This window comes from Hydra vulgaris, chromosome 15 (genome assembly GCF_038396675.1).
Source record: "Hydra vulgaris chromosome 15, alternate assembly HydraT2T_AEP".
NCBI classification, from domain to species: Eukaryota; Metazoa; Cnidaria; class Hydrozoa; order Anthoathecata; family Hydridae; genus Hydra; species Hydra vulgaris.
Window position 1 is genome coordinate 50,248,939 of NC_088934.1, and position 20,091 is coordinate 50,269,029.

Consider the following 20,091-nt stretch of genomic DNA (forward strand, 5'->3'; position numbering starts at 1 on the left):
TAAAAAAGTTGTTGCAGTTTCCATAAAAAGTTAAGAGTTTTTTTTGTGAAGGCTTATGTATAAAAGCTTGAGTTTTTGTTACGGTTAAGAGTCGTGTTTGCACTACAAATGTTTTATTCTTGTAAAATAAGACTATAAATTCTAGTAAAATAAAACTATAAATTCTTTTAAAATAAAACTATAAACTATTAAAATGATTAAATAATAGTTAGATTTTCTCTGAGTAATTATTTTATGTTTTGGTGGATTTTCGCTTACTGATTACCTGTTTCAGTTTATTCCAATAATACAGAATATTGAGATAGGCTTTCACCAATATTAGGTATGTGGACTGATTTTTTTAAATTGAATAAATACTACAATGTTCTATATCAAAACCCTCAAACACAGTATTTTAAAGGTAAAAATATTATGAAAATTGGACAATTTTATAAAAAGTTATGACGATTTTGTAGTAAATTTTCAATATATGGATTTCTTGATAAAACTGTGGTCAAAAAAAAAAATTACACATAAGTTGTTATAACTTTGTTAATTCTTATTTAAATATCAATAACTTGGTATCAAAAGATAGATGTAAAAATTGACTAAAATTTTAAACTAGTTTCTAGGTAAAGGGAGAGGGATCCGGAGATGGTGCTAATCCACCACCTACACCCCAGAGAGGTGATACATATAACCATACATTAAAGTCACATATAAATTAAGGTAAACTCTTCTTTTTTTCAAAACCAATAAGTTTATAAATGTTTCTAAAAAGAAACACAACAAAAACACCTTTTCTCGATGCTACTAAAAAAAGTTTCAAAATATGTGCCTTCAGTTTATTGGGGTATTTTTCAGCTCCATATCACGCGACTTCCGCGTATCTAGCTATATCAACATATATCAACATGCTACTAAAAATAACCTTACATTTTGCTAAAATACTACCCTCAACTCTCCATTGGAAATAATTTTAAAGATTTGTAATTTTGTATTTATAATAATTGCAATTATTAGGAATAAAATATAGATTTTCCTTTGCAAAATAATGTTTACAATGTAAATACTCTATTATGCATGTTTCAAACAAGCAGCAGTTAAAATGCAACAAATCGGGTCATTTATTTACATTAGGTCAAGAAATATTAGGCGTACCAACTGTTTTGGAAGAAATATTAGAAATACCAACTGTTTTGGCAAAAACATCAGACATACCAACTGTTTTGGAAGAAATATCAGATATACCAACTGTTTTGGAAGAAAAATCAGACATACCAGCTGTTTTGGATGAAAAATCAGGCATACCAACTGTTTTGGAAGAAATATCAGACAAACTAACTGTTTTAAAATAAATATCAGATATAGGGGAAAGGCGCCTATGATGGCATACTTAACTTTGAAGCTTCATTATTCAGTATCCTGAAGACCAATAATAAAAGTTTTGATATGGATACATTCCTTGTTACATCTAGAACAATAATTACCCTGAGAGTTTTCATCAGTTTTATTTTTTTTATAAGTTATTCTTATTGTAAAAAAAAGCACAAGTATGCCATCATAGGCAACCACTGCTCCTATGATGGCATAGGGGAGGATGGGGCTAGTTAGGATCGAGGGTAACTTAATGATTTCATTTAACCTTAGAGTCTTCCCTCAGAAAAGCCTAAAATTACTCGAAACCATCCTAATTTACCATTTCATGCTACACACCAGCATTGTAAAATTTTGCGCATGCGCATAGGATATATTGCGTTTTACGTATTTTTTGGACCAAAAAAAAATTTTGGAGCATCGCTTTCTTTTAACTTTACTTAAAAATAAGTTTTTCTTATAAAAAAAAAAGGTTTTCCCAACTCGTCAATATTTCAACACCCCTAACTCGTCAGTATGCCATCATGGGTAAAATTCATCATTTTCATTAAAACAAGCTGTGTCTGCTTTGTTCAAAAGATAAAATTAAAGTAACTATTCCACTAAATGCACAAAACTTGAATATAAAATGCATGAAAATTTCATTTCTGCACAGTTAATAGTAAAATCACAATCTTAAATATATGAAGGAAATAAAACTACAACAGCACATCCCAAAATCGATTTTTGTTGATTATAAAAAAAATACTTGTGCACAAGGGACCTTTTTTCACTAAAACTAACGTAAAGTTAGAGAAAATAATCTTTATAAAGTAGTTGATTTTGTTTTTATGATTTTCTCACCTGAAGTTTGCATAACAGGTTTGTGTTTGAAAAAAGAAATCTATAAGTGTATTACCTCAATTCACTAAGCTGAATTTAAAATAAGAGCTGTTGTTATCGATAACCATTCTACCAATGTTAATGCTTTTTCATAGGTTTTATAAAGCATATACTGGAGATAGAAAACTATACATTTATCATATAGTTTAAAAAAGGAGTATTTAAAACATACTTATTATATTATATACTCCGTTTTATAAAAAACTTATTGAACCCAAAAAATGAAAGGAAAAACATTTTCCCTTTTTTTCATTTCATTTTTCCAGAGACTAAGTTGAAGTTATTGCTGGTTTTTCATTGCATATATTTTGAATATTGAATATATTTCATAAAGTTTATTAAAAGATTAAACAGAAACTAAAAAAAAAAAAACAAGAAAAATTAATTATCAAGTTACTTGGAAACAACAAACAAGTTGTCGACCATACATTGTCAATATTTGACAAAACAACTGCAGCTGCAATATTGAGTCTTTTTCCTGAAAGAAATGCATAATTTGTATAATTGTTTTATAAGTTATTTATCACACTTAATTCAATGAAGAAACTCAATTCATCCAATCAACTCAGTAATGCTGCTGTGAAAGGTGATAACAAACCCACACTTTATAGAGAAATTGCAAACTGTATTGAAATTTGATCAAAATGTAAATATTTTACATGAACCAAACAAACTTCTCATGCTCTAATTACAACACTACAACCAACTGTATCACCAATGATTGTTTAGCTTGAAAAAGGCTATACATTTGTTCTTATTTCTAGTTTAAAAAGTGGTTTTAGTAAATATAATTAAACGACCAGTGGTAGACTTTTTGTGAGTCTTTTAGAAATATGCAATAGCGAAAAGATTTTAGAAGACGTCTGCTGTATAATATTTTCTTGGAAGAAAAATTTATCAGACATTTGATAATCCTTATAAAATATTATGCAAGGTATTGCTTAGTTGAAGAGGAAAAACTATATATCCAATTCAACCTATGTTTGATTTTATTTGTCATCTTTTTAGTATTCTATATGTTTTTTCTCATATTCTAACTAAACAGATAAAAATTTGTAGAACAAGTTTTAAAGATTTGTAATAGAAGTGTTAATTTTACGATTGAAAATCACTAAAAGTGGGGAATCAAATATAGATCTCGCATTGTTAATAATATTTTCATCATAATTTGTAAAAAGAAATTGCACATTCAGTTAAGAAAAAACAAGTGAAAGAATTCAAAAAAAAAAAAGACAAAGATCAAATTAATATTCCTAGTAAAAAGGGATTTCTTCTTTCAATTTCAATTATAATAAATACAAAATTACAAACGTTTGATTTTATTTTTAATGGATAGTTTTAGGCAAACTTAGCAACATAAAAGTTTATTTTTAGTAGCTAAGTTGTTGATATTTAGCTATCTGAAAACCTATTTCAGTATTCTGTGTTATTGGAATAAACTGAGGCAGGCAATCAATTAGCAAAAAATCCAGCACAAATTAGTGTAAGTACTCAAAAAAAATCTAACTATTTAACATTTTACTATTTAAAATTTTAATAAAATAAGTATAAAATATTTATAGTGCAAACACGACCATTAACCATAACAAAATCTCAAGCCTTTATAATAAAACCGCAAATAACTGACCTCTCAATTTTATACGGAAAATGCAACAAATCAGGCCGTGTAATTTAAGTAGGCCATGTTGGAACTTGTTTGTTTTTGTAAAGCAGTCTCGCAACTTTGGAAACTGACAGGCTAATTTATTTTGTTGGTTAAAATTACAGTATTCATCAATCACGGAAAAAAATGAATATTTTTTTTATTTTTAAAAATAGTCATAAAATAAAAATGTTATATGTATTACTTCTTTTATATACTTAAAATGTAAATTAGCATACTTGCTTACTACAAAAATTAATTTTCAATAAAAAAATTATAACAAGTGAAACAAATATATGTCAAGAATTTAACAAATATTTTGTTAATGTAGGTCCCTCTCTTGCTTCTAACATTGCGTAACCAAATAAAACATTTGATAATTTTTTGGGAGAAAAACCCAACACTAGTATAAATAATGAAAACATATCTAAACTTGAATTTAATAAAGCAATTATTCAACTTAAACGCAACAAGTTATGTGAATATGATGGTATTTCCAGTAATGTAGCTATTGATGTTATGGACAGCATTAGTAAAACATTATTTTATTTAATATCATCTTCATTTGAAAATGGCATATTCCCTGACAAACTTAAATTAGCCAAAATTAATCCCATTCTCAAAAAAGGTGATTGCAATAATGTTTCTAACTACTGAGCTATTTCTCAACTTCCAGTTTTTTTAAAAGTATATGAGAGAGTAATTTATAATAGAGTTAATAAGTACTTTACATTTAACAATTTATTATACAAAAATCAGTTTGGGTTTTAAAGCAATTGCTCAATTGAACATGCTATCATTAAACTTGCTAACAAAATATATAAGTCGTTTGATAGTGATGTACTGGTATTAGGAGTTTTTATTGATCTTTCCAAGGCCTTTGATACAGTTGATCACAGTATTTTACTTTCCAAGCTAAAATATTTTGACATAATAGGCTCAACATTTAAGTGGATTTAAAGCTATTTGTCTAACAGAAAGCACTTTGTACTACTAGAAAAGTCTGGAGCCCTTGATATTACGTGTGGAGTTCCTCAGGGTTCAATCCTAGGTCCATTATTGTTTTTAATATATATTAATGATATGCATAAAGCTTCCCAAAAATTATCTACAATTATGAATGCTGACAATACAAATTTATTTTTTAATCATCCTGATGCAAAGACTTTGTTTAAAACTATGAATATTGAACTCAAAAATTTCAACCTCTGGTTCATAGCAAACAAATTATCCCTAAATTGAGAAAAAAATAGCTTTACTCTTTTTCATAAAAAAAAAAAAAAGTCAATTAATCTTCCGTTAAAACTGCCTAAACTGTTTATTAATAAAAATACAATTAAACGTGAAAAATACACAAAATTTTTGGGAGTACTTTTTGATGAAAATTTGTCATGGAGAAACCATATTGGTCTTTCTGAAACAAAGGTGTCCTCTGTAATAGGTGTTTTGTTTAAGTCAAGACCTTTTCTCGATAGTAAACCACGTAATATGCTTTACTTTAGCCTTGTACATAGTCAGCTTTTGTACGCAAGTATTGTATGGGCCAGCATCCATAAAACCAAATTGCTAAAATTGCAAAGTCTGCAAAACCATGCATGCAAAACAATTAATTATTTAAATAGGTTAGTAAACCTGGCCCCAGTGATGAAAAGCATGATAATTCTAGATATTGAGAAACTTAACACATTACAGATATTAATTTTTATGTATAAGTATAAAAACAATCTTCTACCAAGCGTTTTTTCAGATAATTTCTTGATATCATTTTCTGAAAAATATAACCTGCGTTCAAATACAAGGTACAACTTTTACCTAGGGTGAATTAAATCACAGCAGTCAAGTTTTCTAATTACAAACCGTGGTCCATCAATGTAGAACCATTTCCAAAATAAAAATATTAACGACCTAAAAAACATTTCATCGTTTAAACGACAAACTAAAATGCATCTCCTTAATTCCTGACATATATTTTATAGTTTACAGTATATGTTTTCAGATTTTTAATTTTTTTTTATTTTTTCTTCCTTTTTTTTCTTATTTGTTTCAAGATTTTTTTTTCAATTTTTTACACAAAAAAAAAAAAAGAGTTTTTGCTTAATTGAATTTTTATTTTACTTTAAAAATTAAAGTGTTTTTTTTTTTTTTAATGAGTGACTAAAGGGGCTCTATGAAAAGGTTGTGATGATAAACGCATCATCCTTACCTTCTTTGAGTCCCTGACTGATTATAACAGTATATATATATATATATATATATATATATATATATATATATATATATATATATATATATATATATATATATATATATATATATATATATATATATATATATATATACATATTATTATAAAAAAAAAATTAAAAACGCTTTTTATCAAGGTTTTTTATGTTTACGATGTTATTTAATTTATATGAAAAATTGTAATATTGTTTAATCAACAAAATAAAAGTTAAAAAAAACAGCTAATTTAATAAATCAGGAAATAAAGATGTGAGAGAAATCCAAAAAACATGTGCAAGTAAAAAGCTAAATTAATAAAAGTTTTTAGAGAATGAAAAAACAGTTACAATAAAAAAGTTGTCATTACGGTAAAAAAAATCTCACTAGATTGAATTTTGGCTAATGAAACAAAAGATACTAGTTTGCTTAAGCAGTAACCATGGTATTACGCGTAGAACAGAGAAAGAAATGAAATCTTACAACAATGGAATAAAGGCTCATGCTTGGCAACAAGTGAGGTTCAACCACGGTTGTTCTTAAAGTTTGTAGGGTTCTAGGCAACGATTAAATAGGGCAACATTAAATGGGGCTTTGAAACTGTAGAGTAATTAGACTCAAAATTAATTAGACTAAAAACAATTATTTAGTTATTAAATGAAAATCTACTTACTCATAACTATTGGTGGACAGCATTGTTGTTATATCGCAAACTAATAAAGACAATTTTAAACAAATATAATAAATACATTTTGGTCATTGTTTATATCTTTTTATATTAATATTTTTTTTTAAATATAATTTAACAAATTGCGATTTCTAATGAAAAGAAAGAAATTCTTATGTATATAATTAAATAGTTGTATATATAATTTTTTATTAATTGTTTTTACCATGATAAACGCAGAGGCTTAACTATAAATATCCCCCCCCCCCTCATCCTTGCCTCGATAAAAAGGTAACGTGGCGCTCTCCCCTAAAAAATTTTGTTTAATTTCATTTAACCCCTTTAACTGTGGTAAAGATTTAAAAATTACATTCTTTATTACGGCAAAATATATTTGTTTACGATTATTTCAAATTGTTTACTTTTTTTTTATAGAGTGCGCCATAAACTGTAAATGTTTTATTAAAAAAGTTTCATTAAACAAAATAATCTGTCAGACACACAGAGAGCTATACCTTGCAGAGAAGAATATATCTGCCAGATGCAGTTAAGGGGTTAAAAATAAAATATCCAGTTATTGCTTATTATATCTTGTTAACAAAATACGATTAAGTATATAAATCATATTTCTTTTATAAATTAGCCAAAAGTTCTAGAATCTCTTCTCCAAAAATTTATAAAAACAAATAGACATTGAAATTATGCTTCAGGGAAGCATACCTAATATCAAGACTACCTTTATCTCACTTATGACAACAGAACTTTTAAATTCATAGCAGCTATACTATCTTTAGATGTATTCTTAGAATGCTATCAAGAATTAAAAAAAAATCAAAGAATATCGTCAGAAGCTTTTTATTTATTCAACAACCTTAAATATGAATTTTTCTTGCCTTCTTATTCACAAATTCCGCAATTATTATATCTAATTCTAATATTTAAAATTGCACAATGTTTTAGACGTTCCTGAGACAAATTAATTCTTAAATATGTTTTGATTAACTTTAATTTGCCAAAGAATCTTTCTGCACTAGTGACTTTACAGGTATTGTCATAAATAGCAATATTGCTGTGTTTACATCTAAAAAGTCAAAGTCAATAAAGCTGTATTTGATGAGCAGTATGTCGGCTAAATCTTTTATTGTAGTTGTTTCTGTGATATCATTTTTAATAAGAATGATTTAATTAATTATTTTGGGTTGAAAATTTCTTTTTGTCAAACTTTTTGGGTAATTCTGCTGTAATAATTAAGCTAATTTAATTAATTCATCTTCCGACAACTTTATCAAACTTTGAGGTTGCATAAAATTTAAAAGATTTCAAATTTTTCCCATTCCAGTAAATCTACAGCATATTTGTACATAGACGATATCTATGGTTTTGTAAAATACTTTAATTTGAAATCTTTTTCAACGTGTTCATATTAATAAATCCCACTTATCCAATGATAAGATGGAATTTATTAATATGAACGCGCTAAATGTCTTTTATATTTGGACTGCCTCTTTAACATAAAAATTGGTTTTATTTGCCACTGACTGCAAATAGAAATACAATTTATTTAAACTAGCCACTAGTTTAATTAAATCGTATTTTGATCTAAAATCTTTCAACATGAATTTCAGATTATCTATTAACGTGACCACTTTTGTTTAGATTACGGCACTTATTTAAACCTATAACTTTATTTTTTAAGTAATAATAAACCTAATAATTGATCCTTCATTTCATAAAAATCCAAAAATGCTTCTTTAATCTCTATTTGACAAGGTTGAGTGTCCTGTTTACAGATTATGTGAACGTATCAAAGAATTAAACTTAATTGGCTTTATTTTAGTTTCATCTTGAGTTGTTTCAGCTATAAGAGGAGGAAAAAAGAGATTCATTTGTTTTCAATATAATGTGTTTTTTAAACATTAGCTTAAGCATTGAATCAATTCATTTCGGATAGCTGGGCTAAAATATTTTATAGTGCCTTTTGGCTTGTTAAGTACTTGTTTCATTATATCGTCATAATTTGACAGCAAATAAACCTGTGGAAAAAATTGTCATTTTAAACTTTATCTCACAACACTTCATTATGATCTCTAAATGCAAGTGAATTTTTTGTTAGCATTAAAGTGATTTTCAATAACGATTGTAATGCCAACTTCCGAAATGAAGATTTATGACAAATTAATTTTTTTGTATCCTCATAAAGTGTCTTGTTTTATTTTCAATAACTGTAAACTTGACATGCTTCAATATATTTCAGGCTATTAGCATGACTTTTTTTACTCAGCCATTTCCAGTGTCAAACTTCCAAACACCATTGATTACTTTTGTTATTTAAAAGTAACCATCCTTATGATAAGATCATAAGGATTTGCGGAAATATCTGTACTTTTTTTATAATGCGATTTATCTTGTTATTTTTTATAATGCGATGTCTTAAAATCTTATTTTGTTCTAAGTTAGTTAAAAAAAATAACATTTTTTCTAGTTGGGTTGCTTGAGAAGTATTGTCAAATAAATAAAGATATCTTTTTATTGTTTTTACGTAATCTATCATCAGCAATCTATCATTTGCGATCAAATTTTTCATCCGTATAACAAAAATTTTAACATATCTTTTTCATAAAAGCTGTGTTATTCAACATTAATAATTCGTATTCCTCAATAATTCAATACTCTCTTTTGTCCCGACCAAGTACAAATTAATAAGGTTAATAAATATTATATATAACATAACTATAATTCACTTATTATCTAAAAATTTTGATAATCAACTTTTATATATATAACATAAGTTATATATGGTAATAATATCAAGTAAATTATAACTATCTGATTTATAATAATATGCATATAAAAAAATCACTTATTGCTGAGAATAACATCGAAACTTAATAATTTACACTTAATTTTCCACTTCAAAATTACTTGCCTCTGTCGAAAAATACTAAAATACTAAATTATATAAGCGGTACTTCTTAAATAAATGTATATAGAAATGTTAATAGAAATTCTATAATGGTATTTTTAATGAAACTAAATTCTATAACAGAATTTTAAAGATAGAATAATAAAATAACGGAATTTAATATTACTTCTTAAATTAATTAACGAGATGTTAGTTAATTAATTTAAGAAACTGTTTTTCAATTAAGAATACGTGAAAAATAATAAATCAAAAAATGTACTTTATAAAACAGAGATTAGTATAAACTAGGTGTTGATTTGACAATATACCATGCTTAAGTATAATATGCAAGGTCACATAAAATGAGGTTGTATGTAATATAATGGCTAAGTACGGCGAAAAAAAAAGCAAAACTATTTGCTAATGAAACTAAACATTTTTAGGGCAAAATAATTAGTTGAAAAATTAAAACTTTATTATTAACACTGAAATCTTATTATTCAATATACTACTTATTATTCTATTAAATATGCTATATTCAAGTAAACTTTATGTTATATTCAAGTAAACTTTATGTTATATTCAAGTAAACTTTATGTTATATTCAAGTAAACTTTATGTTATATTCAAGTAAACTTTATAGCATATTTAATAGAATAATAAGTATACTACTTATTATTCTATTAAATATGCTATATTCAAGTAAACTTTATGTTATATTCAAGTAAACTTTATGTTATATTCAAGTAAACTTTATGTTATATTCAAGTAAACTTTATGTTATATTCAAGTAAACTTTATAGCATATTTAATAGAATAATAAGTATACTACTTATTATTCTATTAAATATGCTATATTCAAGTAAACTTTATGTTATATTCAAGTAAACTTTATGTTATATTCAAGTAAACTTTATGTTATATTCAAGTAAACTTTATGTTATATTCAAGTAAACTTTATGTTATATTCAAGTAAACTTTATGTTATATTCAAGTAAACTTTATGTTATATTCAAGTAAACTTTATGTTATATTCAAGTAAACTTTATGTTATATTCAAGTAAACTTTATGCTATATTCAAGTAAACTTTATGCTATATTCAAGTAAACTTTATGTTATATTCAAGTAAACTTTATGTTATATTCAAGTAAACTTTATGTTATATTCAAGTAAACTTTATGTTATATTCAAGTAAACTTTATGTTATATTCAAGTAAACTTTATGTTATATTCAAGTAAACTTTATGTTATATTCAAGTAAACTTTATGTTATATTCAAGTAAACTTTATGTTATATTCAAGTAAACTTTATGTTATATTCAAGTAAACTTTATGCTATATTCAAGTAAACTTTATGCTATAGTTAAGTAATTTTGACAGGTTTTAATATCACTAAAACCTGTCAAAATTATTTTAATTGTATGGTAAATCAAAATTCTAGACTTAGTTTTTAAAAGTTGAAGAGACAGTTGTTTTACTAAGAAATGAGCTAGCAACAAACTAGCAACACACTAGCAGCAAACTAGGAATAAGCTGACAACAAGCTAGAAACAGACTAGCGACAGACTAGCGACAGACTAGTGACAAACTAGCAACAAACTAGTAGCAGACTAGCAACAACTTTTAATGATTTTAGTGCAACTTTTTTTTATATCATTTTTTCTTTTATTGTTTAGTTTATCATTTTATCTCTAACAGTTATTCGTTTTTTAGTCCTGGTAGAATCATATATAAATGAATAATAGAACTTAAAACACTGCAATTTTACTAATACATGTAGACAAAAATTTTTTGTTGATTTGTAGTTGACCATGTCATAATAATATATAATAATATATCTACAAAACTCTAGGTACTTTAGAAAAATCAAGGAAAGTCGTAACGTTAAATCTAAAATAGAATTAAAATTTTTTTATTGATTCAAATTGAATAATCACTTAAAATTGAAAAAAACTATTTGGACTCAATTAGTTTGCCTTAAAAAAAAATTATTGCTTTATGAAGTATATATCTTTTTACTGATAATATAAATTGAGTAGATGTTTCTAAATTTCTAAATTTTATACATATAAAATTATATTATGTTTTGGATGATCGATAGGATATTTTTGAGCATTTCAACAAAAGAGTTATTTCAGCTTTTCAAAATTGCTACAATTTTATCAAAAAAAGGTGACGCAAATTTCAACACTAGCTGAACTTTCATCAGAAATTTAAACACTATAACATAAACACTAACTTGAAATTGTGAAGTTTTCAATTTTATTTGAAGTTATGGTATCTCGAAATATGACAATTAATCAAAAAATTAAAAACAAAGAATAATGCAAAGAAAAAATAATAAAAAAATAAGTTATAGTTAGCAAGAACTAAATTTTAAATCTAGTTAGTAACCGGTTTGATAAAAATAACATTTTTTTTTTTTTAAGTTACCACAAACTTTTTTACACTTGGCTAGCAATCTTTTTCTAAGCCTCTTCTACAATCCATGGACTTCTTTTTCATTTGCCTGAAGTGAAAATTGTCTAAAACTGTTGCCACAGCTTCTGAAGTTTTTCTCTTCAAACCAAAATGTTTTAAAACCTTCAATCCTTTTATAGTTTCATCTATATATATATATATATATATATATATATATATATATATATATATATATATATATATATATATATATATATATATATATAGATGAAACTATAAAAGGATTGAAGGTTTTAAAACATTTTGGTTTGAAGAGAAAAACTTCAGAAGCTGTGGCAACAGTTTTAGATAATTTTCACTTCATATATATATATATATATATATATATATATATATATATATATATATATATATATATATATATATATATATATATATATATATGTATATATATATATATATATATATATATATATATATATATATATATATATATATATATATATATATATATATATATATATATATACATACATATATATATATATATATATATATATATATATATATATATATATATATATATATATATATATATATATATATATATATATATATATATATAAAGAGAGAGAGAGAGAGAGAGAGAGAGAGAGAGAGAGAGAGAGAGAGAGAGATGAAGCTATAAAAGTTTTTATAAAATTTTTAAATATTTTGCATCGAAAGAAGTGCTTTGATTTTATTACCTAACCAATACACTTATCACCAGATATGGCTAATACTATACCATGTTTTCTTCTTATTTGCAATCGACCCGTTTATAGAATCTTATGCACAGGACTTCTACTAAACTAATTTTTGAACTTTTTTAAAACCACTTTCTGGTTTGTAGGAAGTCTCAGGATATTTATAAAAAAGTTTAGTCCAACCACACATTAAACAATTTATATGAAACCAATGTGTAAAACCTATTCGTTTTGCATTCTGATCAATAACAACAGCGAAAGCAGCACAATTAAGGCATGCAACAAACTCACAACAAATATTTCCAAACATATTAATATGAAAAATCATCAAAAATGTATTATTATCAACAACAATTTTGGATTTGTTGAGTAAAGCGCCACAGCTGTTTGAATGCTGCAAATAAAAATAAAGCAAATTTTTATAAAAAGTATTTCTATCACTTTTTATATTTGTTGCATGATACTATAAACATATCAAAATGTGAAACTTCACCAATAAAAAAAACTTTTTTTAATTATTGAATCATTCTTTAAAGGGCATTTATAAAATATGTATGAAGTAAAACCACATACTTATTACCACACTCTTTTTTCCGTTGTACACATCTGTATGCTCTTAATGAACCCATTCCACCCACCTTCTTTCTGCGTACATAAACATAATTTATTACAAAAACAACCTCCCTTTTCTTTATAAACTTTGAGCTAATTCAATATTACTCTATTACAAAACATATTATTAATTTTTTAAACTCATGAAATTGATTGCTTGTCTTAATAAAAAATATCACATTTTATCAGGCTTGGCCAGGAAGGCGTGCGATTTCACGTTATAATATGACCACGCAAATACAATTTGATTTTACGTATTTGACCACGGCTGTTAATAAGTTTTAAAAATTTGTATGCGTTTTAAAAACGCACTATAAAAATCTTTATAAGTGCTTTAGAACAGATAAGGCGCTGACTTATTTTATCTAGTATACTAAAAACTAAAGTACTAAAAACAAGAATACTGAATTTGTCAGTATTCTTGTTTTTAGTTATCTTTTTCAGTATTTAACTAGTTAGAAATTGCTTTTATCATTCAATTTATTAGCTCTTTGGTATCTATCAACTATGCTGATAATTTTCATTTATTTAGTATTGCTATACTCAATCAACTTTTATATCAATTTTATAATCAGTCAAAAAAGTCAATAAAATAAGATATAACTATAATACTTATTAATTAATAACTTGATAAAGTTAAAATAAAGTGCTTTTTAATTTTGAAATAATTTTAAAGTTCTATTAAACTTTTTGAAAATGTTTGCTTTCTTTATTATTTCTAATTAAATTAATTTTAATTTTTTAGACTTCTTTATAAATACTTATTAAAGCTCCCGTCATGAAACAATTAGTGTTTTGGCTCAGAGATCCGTGGTTTGATGTCTGGCCATATATGCATTAAAAGGAAAAAAAATTATTTTTGGATTTGTTGAGTAATCAATTTGTTTAGCTGTTAGTTTTAGGTAGTTGATAGTTTATTTGATCATCCTCTTAGTTTTAATGCCACCATGGAATATAGTAAAGAGATGAGAAAGAAGTTGCAATCTAAACTAGAAAAAAAAAAAGTAACTTTTTTGACTGCAGTAACGTTCCGGCCTTGGAATTGTGAATACAGAAAAAAATTAACAATCTTTTAACGTAAGTTTATTATTCTGGACTTTTAAGGGCAGTAAGAATGTAACGCAGTAAATGACATAGCATCGATGCTATGAAATTGATCAATTTCTTTAAGTACCGTAATCGATGTAACGCATTTAATGGCATAGCATCAATTTCTTTATATTTATTTATTTAATTGCTGCGGTGAGCAAATGCTCACTGAGTAGTAATCCACTTTAGCAGCAAGTTTAAAAACTACAATTTGAAATTTTAATTCGCATAATAAAGTTCATCAAGACTTTTTTTAAAGTTTAACACTGACTTATTAAGTTTGACATCAAACGACAAATTGTTCCAAACTGGAATAACATGATTGGAAAAAAATTCCTTCTACTCGTGTGTCTACGGATCTTAGAAGTATATCTATGATTGTGGATATAGTCACGAACACTTCCAGCTGGTCCAGTTGGTTAACAAAAGTTCCTTAGGGAAGATACTGTATTTAGTGGATAAGAATTACTAAGACATTTAAAAAAGTTAATTAAATCGTTTCTTTCTCTTCTCATATATAAGGTTGTTAAATTAAGTCTATTTAATCTTTCCTCATAAAGAAGCTCTGAATATCCTGGAATTAGTCTTGTTGGTCTATGTTGTACTCCTTCAATAAGAATTATGTCTTTTAAAAAAAATGGATTCCAATTAGAAGACACATATTCTAGATGAGGTGTATCAGCATTTAAAAATGAAAATGTGCCTAAAGCAAATAGAATTTTAGGATAAAACCTAAAATTCTATTTGCTTTAGAAACACACGCAGATATTTGATGACCATATTTCAGATCGCTTTTAAACATGATACCAAGATTTACACAATCCACAGTACTCAATTGATAATCAGAAATGTAATATCTATTGATATTTTTATTTAATTTATTACTTTTATTGACATGCACTATTTTACATTTTTCTATATTTAGTTGCATACTTCAGCCATTGCACCAATTAAAAATAGAATTTATGTCATCCTGTTGATCATTACTACAGTTATCACGGATTATGTGGAAAACTTAGCAATCATCAGCATAGGGCTTGCATTTGTTTTTTAGTTTATCCGGAAGATCATTGACATAAACTAAAAACAAAATTGGTCCCAGGACGGCGTCTTGCGGTACACCACTTAAAACACTAAGCCACGTAGAAGCAATGTCTTCAAGAACAACTCTTTGCCTTTTATTAAAGTGATATATTCACTTCTATTGAAGTGATATATTCAGTTTTCTTTGACGAATGTTATAAAACCTGTTAAAAATTTCTATATGAGTCTTAGATTAATCTTTTGATTTGAAAATCTTTGAATAAACTTGCTTTCTTTGACAAATTTTGTGAAACCTGGTAAAAAAATCTCTGAATCTCCTCTTTATATCGTTCAGCATTAAATTCTTTAGAACCTGAATGTTGTGCATTATTTTTAAATAATTATAGGACAGTTATTTAAAAATAATGCACAACATTCAAAGACAAATAAGAAAGTTAAAAAACTTTTTTGTTATCATAAAGTTTAGTGGTCAGTAATAAAAAAAATTTGTAAAAATTTAGAAAATGTCAAAATTCCGCGAAGTATCACTATTAGGTATTGACGCAACCATCTTTGAATTATTTCTTATAATTTTCTAACCGTTAAAACATTAAAATGTTAAATTTGCAAAACTTTTTTCACAAAAGTTTATTCACTTTTGTGAAAGAAGTTTTGCATACAATCAAAACTTGAAAATTAATAAATGTGCACTGTTTTGAGTATTAACAAATTTTATTAAATTTTTATTATATGTTTTCAAAAATGTTTTGTGAACAATAATAAACTTGTTTTTTGTTGAAACATTACAACACATTTTTTTTTATTGTATACAAAAATTTAAATTTTTGTTTAGTTTTTTATCAATAACGCTAATATCAGATTATTATTTTGTTTGTGTTTAAATAAGGTGGTAGAGTTACCGTTACATATATGCAATATATGTAACAGTATAGAATATATCGTTAGGTATATGCAATATGTAAAAACATTGACATCGTTTTTATATGTTGCATATACCTAACGTTTTTAGCTAATTAAAATTTTAATATTTTTTTTTACTTAACTTTATAAAGCAAAAACCAAGTATCAATCACAAGAAAATAATGTTTTAAATTATGTAAGAAGTTGGTTGTGGTAAAGAGATCATTTCATTTTTATCATTCACACCAGGCTAGTGTCTGGCTCGCAACTAGACAAGTTGCAACAAGTACTGTCAGCAAAGAATTCATACATATCGAAAACATATGAACGTATTTAATAAACCTATACACTCAAAGAAAAAACTAACAAATAAAAATATTTAACATTTTCAATTAACATTGATGAAAAAAATAATTTCATTTTGGGGTAGTGGCGTAGAGCACTTACAAAATCTTAAAAAATCAAAAATTATTTATAAACAAAAATTGACAATATGCAAAGTATTAAAAGTAAACATACTCCAATTGATGATCGAATGTAACAACATTAAATTTACATGCCAAGTATTGGAAGCCATTTTTCGAATTGCGGCAGCTTTATAACATTTATTTCAACTATGGAATTTAAAGATACTACTAATGAGATCAAAATATTTAATGAAATAGAAAAATTACAAAAATAATGCTGAGACGTACTTAGCAGTATGATAATAATTTTATCTAAATTTTATGAAAGTATAAAGTGCTTAAAAATAAAAATTCTAAATGGTTTTTTGTTTTTTGTATCTCATTGGTGATGATTGTCTATAATCATGAAACTATTATGATCATAAAAAGTTTTTTTCGTTTAGACATACATTATAAAAAGGTGGCAGAATGGTTTATACTTTATACTTCTCGCCTAATCATTGTTATATTTGGAAGTTTATAAAAAGGTGACATAATGATATGTATATACTCAAAGTGAGGCATCTTGCCTCACTTTGAATATGTATATTTAAGTATATAAATATTTTTTTAAGTCAGCCAAATCTGTAAGGTGATTCCACCTTCCCCACTTGACACCTTGACTCGCACAGACTGAGTTGATTAAATATTTTTTTTAAACAAAACAATAAAAAGTTAAAAAAAATATAAAGTTTAAATGGGTTGTTGTCATATGTCATATGTCTAACATATTGTGCATACAAAGAATAAATATGAAGATTAACTACATAAAATTAATATCCATTTGAAAAACAAGTATATTAAGATAGAAGTTATACCTTGTTTTAAAATGATTTAACAGAAAATAACAACTTACTTGGGCATGCATTTATTACAACTAAGTTTCTTAAAATTCCTGGTTGTGGATTATTCATGGAAGCAAAAACATTGACATTTTGAAAAACCTTAGCATCAGTATTTTGAAGCGAATCAACAATAACGTCATTAATTTGAACAATATGACTGTAATTTCCATTCAAGAAACTTTGTCTTACATAAAATTTATTCCATTCATTCAGATTATATACACCTATCTTTTTCATGTATAAAGGAATACCATTGACTGATCCACAAGCATATACAAAAGAGTCAAGAATACTTATCTGAAAAAATCGTTCGCTCTCACCTTCTAAACGTAATACATCTGACCAAGTTCTTGTCAAATATGAAGTAAAATAGGCATCAAATGTTATTTCATACTCTTTTGGTACTGTTTTTATTGTGGTTAAGTAGTTGTCTTTACTTAAAATTGTTTCACTGCTTACAGCAAAAAAAGACACTAAAACAAATAAATATAAAACAATTAAGTAAAGATCTTTTCATATCTATAAAAGTAGTCTACATTATATTATAATTTAGCTATTAAAAACTGTCCTTTCTTACGGTGAACTGTTCTCTTTTTTAAGGCTTTTTACAGTTCATAACAAATTTAATTATAGGGTTTAGTTTTATACAAATTAGTTACAATAGATATCTGTTGCTTAGTAACTAAATACTTTCTTCAGTTAAATAGGGGTAAATTGATTTTTGAATAAACTTTGTCGAATTTTCAATCAACCTATTTTAAACAACAACTAAAGAATTAAGTATTTAATCTTTTTGAATTAATAAAAATGAAAATAGTGCAAGAAAACATATACAATTTGAAATAACATTGAAAATTTATAAAAAAAATAATTTTGTTTGGAGATTGTTTAAGTTGTTATAAAACATCTAAAAGAAATATTTTATAACAGGGTCACTGGAAACAAGAAGTCTAATAATCAGATCAGTATTTGTTGATCTTTTGGATGTTTTTTGGCTGAAATTTTTGCAAAAGGTCTTTATTTCTAGCCTCTTAAGCTTCTTCTGACATAAGGCCTATTGGTAAAAATAATTATTTGGAGAGACACCACACACTGAACAACATTGAGATAAGTTAGTTATTCTAAATAATATTGTTTAAACCATCACTTATTGTAATTTCAATAATATGATTCACTTCAATGGGAGATCTGCAAATGCTAATAAAGTCGTATACAAGTTTTCTCACTTTAAATGCACTGATCTTTTTCGAGCACAAATTTCCAGGACTCCTTTTAGTTAGTAATCAAATTACTAATAACTATTAAAAAATGCTGTTGCTATGCAAAGTAATCTATAAAACCAAATGAAAATATTACCGTCATAAGCAGTGTGATTCTCATTTTTATACACATGCCCAATATAGTGTACATAGCGCAAATTAAAAACTGTTAAAATAGCGTTATTGTAAAAATAATGCAAAAAGTTAAAAAAGCCTTAAAGATTATTAAAAAGTTACTGATTATATAGAGCAAAATCGGGTAGAATGAAATAAAGGATAAAACGAAATTGTTATGACAACGTTTATTCATTTGCTTCTACTTATTTATTGAATAAACATTTCGAAAATAATTTTTGATCATGTGATGGAGAATCTTTTTCAAAATTGAATTCGCTATTTCCGGTAAAAAGTTACGAGTTAAAAACGGAAACAGTGAACTATTGGGTTAAATAAAATGCGCCAATTTATTTGGTCGGTAAATATAATTTTTATTAATTCATTATGTCTCAGCTGACCAATGATTTATATAAATTCTTTGTTCAATTTTTAAATCAATTATTATCAAATCAATTCTAATACAAAATATGCCTCGAAAGCAGTCGCGAAAATTAAAAGTAGCAAACTTTCACTCAACAAAGCTGCTCAATCATTCAGCATATCAGTAGTAGCTCTTTATAAGTGTGTCAACAGCATATGTGAAACAATTGGCAGTGGTTCAAGCACAAGACTGCCGTAACATTTTGAGTTAACTCTGATAGATACACTCATCAGATTATTTGGTTGGGGTTAAGGTAGAACTTAAAATGACGTTATCACTTTTGTTACCGACTATTTGCAACACCAAGTTCAATCTCTTCTGTTTTCCAACAGTATACCAGGGAAAAAATAGTGCGAACTTTTCATCAACCAGCAACGTCCAACCAGTTAAGTATCAGAGCCAACGTCAAACTTATGGGTGCTTCTTGCACACAAAAAATAGATTGAAAGATGGTACTGTTAATTCATAATGCTTTTAATTTTGTGAATTTTTTCAGTAGCATGTACAGCAAAGCATCCATA

General features: G+C 25.9%; 1 protein-coding gene across 2 annotated transcripts in view; it reads right to left on the minus strand.

Moving 5' to 3' along the window:
* The window catches only part of LOC136091334 (uncharacterized), an 82,541-nt gene that overhangs the window by 15,767 nt on the left and 46,683 nt on the right, over positions 1 to 20,091 (minus strand). For both annotated transcript variants that reach the window (XM_065818764.1, XM_065818763.1), the window contains exons 3-4: positions 17,785 to 18,246; positions 6,774 to 6,813 (exon numbers count right to left, since the gene is read on the minus strand). In XM_065818764.1, coding sequence (XP_065674836.1) covers positions 6,774 to 6,813; positions 17,785 to 18,246 — 502 coding nt within the window. The remainder of the gene's footprint in view (positions 1 to 6,773; positions 6,814 to 17,784; positions 18,247 to 20,091) is intronic.